Here is an 11,038-nt window from a genome sequence, read left to right on the forward strand (position 1 = left end):
CCTCAAAGTCTGCGATAAACAACAAATGTGCCCATTCTGGTCTTGGCACTTGTGCTCTAGTAAACAGCTTGCATATAAAAAGCAGAGGGTAGGCTTCATGATGAGATTATGGATAAGAGCAAGATCATTTTATTTGACAGCCAAGCACCGATCATCATTTCCCCAGCATAAAATTAAGACCCTCAATATTTATTGGGAAGAAGCAACAAGCTCCTCATCACTGTGCACTTTCACCACCCTGTGAAGTTCATAACTTATGTAGTCTGTAGCCTAATAAACTGTACAGTATGAATGCTTTTCCAAGACATACTGGGAGGACTACACAACCATATTATTTACTGCAACATGATGGTAACACCATCAACAAATCCGCATCCAAGCATTTCCACTGCATTGGTCCTATTTATCTATTTCACCGACAAAACAATTATCCCCTGTATTTTTTTTCTGTCGAAATTTGGAAAGTTTACTGGCGATTTATACTGTTTCCATCAGGCCTGTCGTGATTATTAGATTTTTTTTATCCGACAAACTTTACTGCATATAAATAGTTGGATGGAAACATGGTTGTTGTTACCAGATAAGTTTGTAATTTATCTTATCAGAACATGAATGATGAATGGGAAGGGTGATACTGGGCGATGCATCAATTTTTTTTTTATTGACATGATTCATTTCCCCTATGTTTCCCCTGTGCGTTTCACTCCCTCCAGAGTGGCAGTAACTATGCGTACCTGGAGCAGCTGGAGAGCCTGCTGGCGAGGGGTCGCTCCATCCCCGTCCGGCTGGATCCCCTGCCCCAGGTCGAATCCCAGGTGGCCTCGGCCCGCGCTTGGAGGGAGAGGACCGCACGCACCTTCCTCAAGAAGAACTCCACCTACACCCTGCTACAGGTAAGTCATAATACCCTGGGTTGGGCTGTACCTATGCACTGAGAAGGCATGGATAAGTATGTTGCTGAGATGGTAGTTTGAAATATTTTTTTCCCCCAACCAAGCAGCCCTTTTCAGACTATGCTGACCCTAGAGTGGAATATGAGATCTTTGCTTAATTCTTGACGCTACCCATCCCTTAAGCGGGATAATTGTCATCAGCAACCGCTGAATAGCATAGCGCCACAGTCAAATAATATTACAAAAAAATATTGATATTCATGAAATCACAAGTGCAATATTGCAAAACACAGCTTTGCCTTTTGTTAATCCACCTGTCCTCTCAGATTTTGAAATAATGCGTTATAGCGAAAGCAATCCAAGCGTTTGTAAGTTTATCGATCGCATGACAAAACATTAAGTACACTTAGCACGAAAAGCAATCAAATTAACCGTGTACCTTTTGATCTTCGGATGTTTTCACTCATGGAACTCCCAGTTATCCACAAATGTTCCTTTTGTTCCATAAAGATTATTTTTATATCCAAAATACCTCCGTTGGTTTGTTGCGTTATGTTCAGAAATCCACAGTAAAGAGCAGTCACGACAACGCAGACAAATTCCAAATAATATCCATAATGTCCACAGAAACATGTCAAACGTTTTTTATAATAAATCCTCAGGTTGTTTTTAAAATATATATTTGATAATATATCAACTGGGAGTGTAGGTTTTTCAATAGGACAGGGAGGAACAATGGCCGCTTTACTCTGTTGCGCAAAACTCACTCTGAGAGCCCCCACCTATCCACTTACGCAATGTGATCTTTCTCGCTCATTTTTCAAAATAAAAGCCTGAAACTATGTCTAAAGACTGTTGACACCTTAGGGAAGCCGTAGAAAAATTAACCTGGTTGATATCCCTTTAAATGGAGCATAGGCATGCATAGGAACAGAGGTTTCAAAATAAGAGGCACTTCCTGATTGGATTTTCCTCAGGTTTTCGCCTGCAATATCAGTTCTGTTATACTCACAGACAATAGTCTGACAGTTTTGGAAACTTTAGAGTGTTTTCTATCCTAATCTGAATATATGCATATTCTAGTTTCTGGGGCTGAGAAATAGGCAGTTTCAAATGGGTACGTTCTTTTTAGCCAAAAACGAAGATACTGCCCCCTACACGCAAAAGGTTAAGCTATGTAGAATGGTGCAGAAGTTAGTGAATCAACATTGGCAAGTTGTTGTGAATTCCATCTGTCTATACTGTAGGTAGTTGGGAATAGGACCAATATTATCATAGGACTGGTAGTTAGATGGCGTCTTTGCTAATCTCTATTCTTGTGTGTTCTCTCTTAGGTCCTCAGTCCACGTGTGGATATTGGTATCTACGGCAACAGCAAGGGCAAACGCAAACGAGTCAAGGAGCTCCTTGAGAAGGAGAGAGGAGGTCTCGACCTGGAGGGTCTCAGTGACCTGGACGAGAGTTACGAAGACGCCTGCGACCCGGCCACCGTTGTAGCGGCATTCAAATCCAAGGAGCAGAAAGAGGTTGAGGCCATCCACTCCCTCCGAGCTGCCAACCTGGCTAAGATGGCCATGTCTGACCGTATCGAGGAGGTAAAGTTCTGTCTGTGTCGTAAGACCGCCAGCGGGTTTATGTTGCAGTGTGAACTGTGCAAGGACTGGTTCCACGGAGCCTGCGTGCCGTTACCGAAAACGGGCTCTCAGAAGAAGCTCATGGGCACAGCCGGTTGGCAGAGCAACAGCAAGGAGGCAAAGTTCCTGTGCCCATTGTGCCAGCGCTCGCGTCGCCCGCGTCTGGAGACCATCCTGTCCCTACTCGTGTCCCTCCAGAAGCTGCCGGTGCGTCTGCCTGAGGGAGAGGCCCTACAGTGCCTGACGGAGAGGGCCATGGGCTGGCAGGTAGGGATGAGTTCAACACCTGTTTTCAGAATCAATTATTTGATGGTTGCTAGGGTTGATTTAATCAAAGTTTGGTAGGAGTTTTACCTGCAAAACTTAGTAAGAAGTATATGTGAAAGGGTGAAAAGCCACACATTCTGAATCAAACTAAATGTTGTTTATTTCAACTCTTATCTCTGTTCATTAATGGAATTGATTAATCTAAATCCTCTCTACTTGCAGGACCGCGCCAGGCAGGCCCTGGCTACAGACGAGCTGTCCTCGGCCCTGGCCAAGCTGTCGGTGCTCAGTCAGAGGATGGTAGAACAGGCTGCCCGGGAGAAGACCGAAAAGATTATCAACGCTGAGCTGCAGAAGGCTGCCGCAAACCCTGACCTGCAGGTAAGAGATTAATGGTGCCGTATGGTACTCAGAGCCAAGTATAGTGAGTTTGGAGACGCTAACATGGCGTCCAGTGTAAAAAAAAGTTGTCTGTTAACTCTCTATATGGATCTCATGGTCAGTCATTCCTCTAAACAAGGTGCTTTGGGATAAGGTAAGTCAAGAGATGAACAGACTGAAGTGTTTTTTTTATGTCCTCTCTTCCTCGTTTGTTCAGTGCATTAGAGTGAAAAACAGAAAGATTGGTTCCACGGTAGTGTCGTGTCTCTGACTATGATTAAATTATGACATATGTTATCAAATCGATTACCTAACGTTTAATTTATTACGTGATTGAATTAAACCATGCAACAATTAAACCATTAATAACCTGGGGCACCACGGAAGCATTCATTTATATAGAGCTGTTATCTCCTGAATCCACTCTCTTAAAGATCTGAATATCTTTTATATCAATAGCAGTCAATTATTAATCGTCACCTCGATCGGTCTCATTCTGATTGTCGTAAGTACTTGGTTATCTGCATGAACCCCAGTTGAATCAGCATAATTTATTTATTTACTAAATACCTAAATAATCACGTGTGTGTGTGTGTGTGTGTGTGTGTGTGTGCTAATCATATCATGAAAAGCCCCTAGTGGGCTAACCCGATGTGACGGCTGGTTACACAAAGGAAGGGGGTTGGGTTTGAATGAAAGAGCGGGAAGACTGGGGGACAAAGGGATTGGGTCTCTATCGGACCTTGAGACGCTATGCTACCGTAAATACAGAATATTATGCATTCTAATAACCACCCTTTCGGAAAAGGAAAATCAAGATATATTTAGTCTTGAGCTGCACTTCGATAGATGGGTCGAAGATTGAAGACTGGTTTTCCCAGCAGAGATCACCATTGTCCTTTTTTGAAGCATCTTTTTGGTCGTAGTGTTGTAGAGCGGATACGTTAAAGTACCCTGTTGTTCTTAGGAGATTCAACGTCTAGGAGGTATCACTTCTTTAGTGAATAATAGTTCAAAGTTCATACCAAGTTGCCATATTCAGCTTGTGCTGTATTTTGGCTGGTCTAGTCGAAATTCACCATTCCAGCGTGGTGATCGTCACCTCCACGTTGAAATTCGCCCTTTTAAACGTTAGGACAGTAGTCCTAACATTTGTGGAACTAAATGTTAATTTTGTTAGGGTGTAGTTCAAATTTGCCCTTTTAATCGTACGGACACCAGTCCTCACGTCATCGGGAACTGAGGTTTACATCCGTCAACGGACTATTGTATTGGGGGAGAGAAGGGCGTTTCATAGTTCTCAACCAATGTCTGTTCACTTGGGTGTGGCCACTGAGGGAGCATAAGTTTACTTATGAAAACAATTCTCTCATTTAGAAGTTAACAAATAGTTTTATATTTAAACGTTTGAATTGCACAATTCCATATGCATCTGATAACTGGAATGTGTAGACTTTCCAAGATACAGTTTGTCATCCTATCATCAGTAATAATGTCCCAGACAACAACTTATCTGACATCATATTCTTTAAGTACCAACGGACACTTTCAACTGGTTGAGAAAGGGAATTATTGTTCCATTCCCCAAACTTTTGATGTTAACATACTTTCTCTATGGTAACAAAAGGGCTTTCCATTCTGCAGAGGGGAGCGAAAAGGGGTAAAGGTATTTATAGGGGGTTCATATACAGGCATCTTCATGACAGTAGTGATATTACTACTGATGAGAAGTAACAGAATGACTGTGAGATCTGCTCTCTCCGTAGGGTCACATCCAGACATTCCAGCAGGCAGGGTTCAGCAGGGCAGCTTCGCCACGCCAGTCTGTCGACTACGATGACGAGGAGACCGACTCAGACGAGGACATCAGGGAAACATATGGCTACGACATGAAGGTACTGTGGTGTGGCCTATGGAGAGTTTTTTTTAAATATCAAAAAATACCTGTTGAATCAATTAAAATAAAACCATATACAACTATATAGCTGCTAGTTTTCTATAGGCAATGTTTTAGACAGAGTGGTAACGAAGCTAGTAAAACATAACTGTTCAATTTATCTCAAGCAAGACACAGCACTTAGCAAACCTTGCTTTTCTAGCATTGTGTCTTCACCTGCCCCACTTTCTTGCGCTCTCACGCTCCGTGTGTGTGTGTGTGTGTGTGTGTGTGTGTGTGTGTGTCAGGACCCAGGTGAGGTGAAGCCGTACCTGTTTTGTGATGAGGAGATCCCTGTCAAGTCGGAGGAAGTAGTCAGTCACATGTGGCCCACCACACCATCTTTCTGTGCTGAACACGCCTACTCCTCTGCCTCCAAGTCCTGCCCTCAGAGTAAGACATGGCTACGCAAATCTGTCATACTTAACTGACTTGCCTATTTTTTTTAAAAGAACATATTCTTATTTACAATGACGGCCTACACCGGCCAAACCCGGACGACGCTGGGCCAATTGTGCGCCACCCTATGGGACTCACAGCCGGGTTGTGATACAGCCTGGATTCGAACCCTAGTGTTTGTAGTGCTGCCTCTAGCACTGAGATACAGTACCTTAGACCGCTGTGCCACTCGGGAGCCCCAAAAATAAAGTAGTGACTTATAAATGTGTCATCCATTAATTTTGTTCTGGAGTATTGTTTCCTTTCCTTATGTGTATTGTCTTTGGGACCTTTATTTAGAAATGAGAATCTCAAGGTACTTAACCTTAAACTATACATGTAAATGTTGTAGATATTGAATGGGTAAATGTGTGTTTCATTGGTTGATTGATGACTCCTTCTCACCCTCTACCCTCCAGACCAGAGCACCCCCAGGAAGCAGCCCAGGAAGACGCCCCTGGTGCCCCGCTCCCTCGAGCCCCCTGTGCTGGATCTGTCTTCCCCGGCCAAGGCCCAGCTGGAAGAGCTGATGATGGTGGGGGACCTGCTGGAGGTGTCCCTGGATGAGACCCAGCACATCTGGAGGATCCTGGAGGCCACACACCCTCCCTCTGAGGAGAGGTTCCTACAGGTCATGGAGGTAGGAGAGAGGCACTGGTTTATACACTTATTTTTATACAGAACAAAAATATAAACGCAACATGTGAAGTGACAGGTGTGACATATCAAGACGCTGATATAAAAAGCATGATCATTACACAGGTGCACCTAGTGCTGGGGACAATAAAAGGCCACTCTATAATGTATTGTTTTGTCACATAACACAATGCCACAGATGTCTAAACATTTGAGGGAGCGTGCAATTGGCATGCTGTCTGCAGGACTGTCCACCAGAGCTGTTGCCAGAGAATTGAATGTTAATTTCTTTACCACAACCGAATAATTTCTGCACAAACTGTCAGAAACGGTCTCAGGAAAGCTCATCTTCGTGCTTGTCGTCCTGACTCCAGTTTGGCGGCATAACCGACTTCAGTGGGAAAATCCTCACCTTCGATGGCCACTGGCATGCTGGAGAAATGTGCTCTTCACTGGTGAATCCCGGTTTCAGCTGTACCGGGCAGATGGCAGACAGCATGAATGAAGTTGTGTGGGCGAGCGGTTTGCTTTTGTCAACGTTGTGAACAGAGTGCCCCATGGTGGCGATTGGGATATGTTATAGGCAGGCATAAGCTACGGACAATAAACGCAATTGCATTTATCAATCTCAATTTGAATGAACAGAGATACCATAACGAGATCCTTAAAGTCCATTGTCGTGCCTTTCATCCGCCACCAAAACCTAATGTCACAAGGATTTGTACAAAAATCCTAGAAGCTGAAAATGTCTGTTTTTCCATGGCCTGCATACTCACCAGACATGTCACCCATTGAGCATGTTTGGAATGCTCTGGATCGTACAACTGCGTGTTCCAGTTCCTGACAATGTCCAGCAACTTTGCACAGTTGTTGCAGAGGAGTGGGACAACATTCCACAAGCCACAATCAACAGCCTGATCAACACTATGCGAAGATGTGTCACGCTGAATGAGGCAAATGGTCACACCAGATACTGACTGGTTTTATAATCCACCCCCCTACCTATTGTTTTAAGTATCTGTGACCAACACGCATATCTGTATTCCCAGGCATGTGAAATACATAGATTAGGGCCTAATGAATTTTATTTCAATTGACTGATTTCCTTATATGAACTGTAACTCAGTAAAATCTTTGAAATTGTTGCATGTTGTGTTTTATATTTTTGTTCAGTGCATGTTATTTTATTTAACCAGGTTGAGCCATTGAGGTCAAGGTAGACCTGGCCAAGAGAGAACCAGTAAAGACAACAGTCACTGGCTGAAAAAACATGTTAGAATCTGAGCTGAACATGGGTGATATCAAGGCTTATTTCCTGGATCCTGATTAAGTCTACTTAATAGACTTAAAAGCACTTTCGGTAGAGATTATTGATTGAGCAATTTTGTCCATCCCTCTTTCCTGTCTTCCCTTCCCAGCATGAGGATTCTCAGTTTGAGAAGCCGGTGAAGATCAAGATGAAGGACTCTGAGAAGAAGAGGAAGAGGAAGTTGGAGAGGGCGGAGCACCAGCTTCTCATGGCAGCTGTCTCTGGGGTCGGAGACATGATGCGGTCCCCCAAGTCCTCAAAGGATCCGAAACGGAGCCTCTTAGACCCGCTGGGGAAACCCAAGAAGAAGAAGCTGAAGCTGAACCCGGATAAGAACCGTGAACTGAAACAGCTGGCCAAGCGCCTGGCTAAAGAGGAGAAGGAGAGGAAGAGGAAGGAGAAAGCTGTGATCAAGGCTGAGGCTGTCAGGGAGGGACTGGAGAAAAGGAAAGAGAAGAAGATCCTGGATATACCGTCAAAATACGACTGGTCCGGAGCTGAGGACTCCAATGATGAGAACGCTGTCTGTGCATCCAAGAACTGTATGAGACCCTGCAAGGACAAGGTGAGAGCTACACGAGAAGCATATACACAGCTATAGTGTGTGTGTGTATCAACCCTGTTCTCCAATATACACTACTTGATGCACATTTCAAAATAACTGGAGGGGTGTAAGGTATATGGCCAAAACACCTAGGTGTGGCTATTATTGTGTCTATGGGTACAACTTCAGCCTAGGGATTGACTTCTGCCCTGATATTCAAATGTCCCATCCAGACCGAATGACTGAGACCTTACTTTTCCCAGCAGAGGGCAGTGCATCTTCTGCAGTTGTTGTCAGACCTTGAATATAGCCTAAGGAGCATTTTTGGACCAGGGGAGAGGGGCTCATTTGAGAGAGGATGTAGCGACTCTGACATTCGTTCTGACATGATTTCCATAGATGATTGATAGGTGTGAGGGTTTATTGCTTAGCAGGGTGCAAAAGAGGTCAGTGAGCCTGAGATGGGTTCAGTGTGTGGCCTGCGAGGGCGTGTCCTATCAAAAACACGAGTCCGTTTTTGACCCAAGTACAAGTAGAGATGCGTCGGTAAAATTCAGTCAATGGAATTAGGACCTCCTATTCTTAGACATTTTGTCATTTTTATTAATATGTTTTCAATTAGTTTATATATAATTTCTTAAATTAAGATCAACATTTCATTCTACAATTCATCCATAATTTTGGGACACACTAACTGTTTTTACAAATAAATCACTGGACATTTATGCGAATAAGATGTTTCATTTTTAACTGTTCCACAGCAATCTCCTCTCTTAGTATGTCACAATCACCTTTACAAACAGTAGTGGGAGGTTTGAATTACTTTCCTTTAAGAGGTTTAATGATATTAGCTCTTCAGAGCGAAAACTGAATGTCTCACTTGGATTTTTGTTTGCTGACTATGATGAAGTGCTAAGTATTCCGAGTTAATATTTGACACTGTGAAGCAAAAATCTTTGGAAGTGAGCATCATGGAACAATTGAATATCAACAGCTGATAACAGCACTGGAACACCTTAAAGAGAGTTACACATAACGTATTAACAGGACAAGCTATGTGCTGTTGGAAGTGACTGTAAATTAGACACTAGGTCAATGACTAGCCTAACCACCCTCCCAGTCCTGTGCTCTCAGAACACATCAGAGGCATGGTGATATCCTCCAGCTTTACAGAACTTTAAGGGGGACTGGATTGGATTAGGCTTAAATGCACCATAATAAAATGCAACATAAATATCATGCTTATTATACACACTTCATGTACATAATGCTATATTCCTTTAAAAAGCAGAAACTCTGCAAGTGTAATGCTTGTGAATCTGAAGGGCAATGGCCTTTTCTGAGCACTAGCTGATGATATTATATCCTGATTTTTAGCAGATTGTGTGATCGCCTGTATGTTTGTCTCTCTTCCCTCTGCCAGGTGGACTGGGTTCAGTGCGACGGCGGCTGTGACGAGTGGTTCCACCAGGTGTGTGTGGGTGTGACCTGCGAGATGGCCGAGGAGGAGGACTACATCTGCATCGACTGCACCCGCAAGTCGTCCATCTTGAGTGGGGGCGTAGTTGGAAGTTTGGGCAGAAGCATGGGCGTAGGAGGAGGAGGGGTGACAGCAGTGGTAAAGGTGGAGCGTGTTTGTGAGGAGCCGGTGGTGCTGGAAGCGCCAGTCTGCAGCGGGCTGAGCCAGATCATTATGCCCCCCTCCCACTCCATAATGATGCCCCCCACCCAGACCCAAATGATGCCTCCCTCTATCTCCCTCCCCCAACAGCAGCAGCCGGACACTCATGAGAGCAGCTAGCGCAGACCCAGGACAGAGACCACATTTAGTCGGCCACCACACACACACACACACACACACACACACACGGTAAGCTCGCATCAGACCATTTGAGTCTGGAAGACCCTGACATGTTCTGTTCCAGACCTGTTCTTACCAACATATTTCGCTCATCTTGACTTAGTGGTAAAGAAGCTTCAAATTAAGGGGTATCCTCAAGACTGGATCATGATACTCCCATGAGAATAATACTACAAAGAAATTAGACTTTAAGCTAAAAGCTTGTGGTCCTGTTTGATGCGAGAGAGGTATTTTCTGCATCACAGACTGAAACTCCAGATTACCTTTTTTCCCCACTCTCCCTCTTCTCTTTTGTCATGGGAACCAATTGTTGATGAGGATTTGTTTCGCTCTAATTCAGAACTGTTAAAGAAGGCCTTATAATCCAGGGAACACTGTGTGCACAGAGTATCAGAGCGGTTTTTACTGCACGACTCGGAATGACCACGGTATGTTTTGTCTGTTTCTTGAGTTTCAGTTTCAGGTCTGTAACGTTCTCTAACCCCCTCTGGCTCCAGATAATTATCAATCTGCCTGTCCTACTACAGTCAGAAACTTCAGTACAGTCATCATGAATCTGTAAATCTGTGTCCCAAATGACACCTTGTTTCCTATGCACTACATGGGCTCTGGTGAAAAGTAGTGCACTATAAAGGGAATAGGGTGCCATTTGGGTTGTAATGTTACACCTCCACATATTCATGATGACTGTACTGAGTTGGAAGGTAGCCTAGCTTTTTAGAGTGTTGGGCCAGTTAACGGAAGGTCTCTGGTTCGAAAACCCCCAAGCTGACTAGGTGAAAAATCTATTGATGTGCACTTGAGCAAGGTACTTAACCCTAATTGCTCCTGTAAGTCGATCTGGATAAGAGCATCTGCTAAATGACAAAAATGTATATGTAAAAATTTGGGATGCACATTCAGTATCCTCTCCTCTCTGCCTGGCCCCAAACAATAAGTAACAGCTCCATGTAGGACTAGGAACAATGGTTGTATGTAGTGATACGTATTTATAATGTGTATATAGGTTTTAAGCAATTAAGTGATTGGATGTTGCTGTTTTTGTTTTCTCACCTTTAATAAACAATTCCTAGTCAAATGAGTAAGGAGCAGCATTTTTTTTCTTTTTCTTTTCAATACCATTATATACAATTTCCTGT

The 11,038-nt window shown here is 43.7% G+C and overlaps 1 protein-coding gene across 12 annotated transcripts in view; it reads left to right on the forward strand.

Moving 5' to 3' along the window:
- The window catches only part of LOC110490148 (lysine-specific demethylase 5A), a 45,671-nt gene extending 34,691 nt beyond the window's left edge, over positions 1-10,980 (forward strand). For all 12 annotated transcript variants that reach the window (XM_021563351.3, XM_090200221.1, XM_021563349.3 and 9 more), the window contains exons 22-29: positions 714-893; positions 2,228-2,794; positions 3,017-3,175; positions 4,942-5,070; positions 5,360-5,504; positions 5,969-6,189; positions 7,604-8,059; positions 9,462-10,980. In XM_021563351.3, the coding sequence (XP_021419026.3) occupies positions 714-893; positions 2,228-2,794; positions 3,017-3,175; positions 4,942-5,070; positions 5,360-5,504; positions 5,969-6,189; positions 7,604-8,059; positions 9,462-9,839 (2,235 nt within the window). In that variant the 3' untranslated portion in view covers positions 9,840-10,980. The remainder of the gene's footprint in view (positions 1-713; positions 894-2,227; positions 2,795-3,016; positions 3,176-4,941; positions 5,071-5,359; positions 5,505-5,968; positions 6,190-7,603; positions 8,060-9,461) is intronic.
- Positions 10,981-11,038: the final 58 nt, after the last annotated feature.

The sequence above is a fragment of the Oncorhynchus mykiss genome, chromosome 15, assembly GCF_057628025.1.
Source record: "Oncorhynchus mykiss isolate SJ-2025 chromosome 15, ASM5762802v1, whole genome shotgun sequence".
NCBI lineage: Eukaryota > Metazoa > Chordata > Actinopteri > Salmoniformes > Salmonidae > Oncorhynchus > Oncorhynchus mykiss.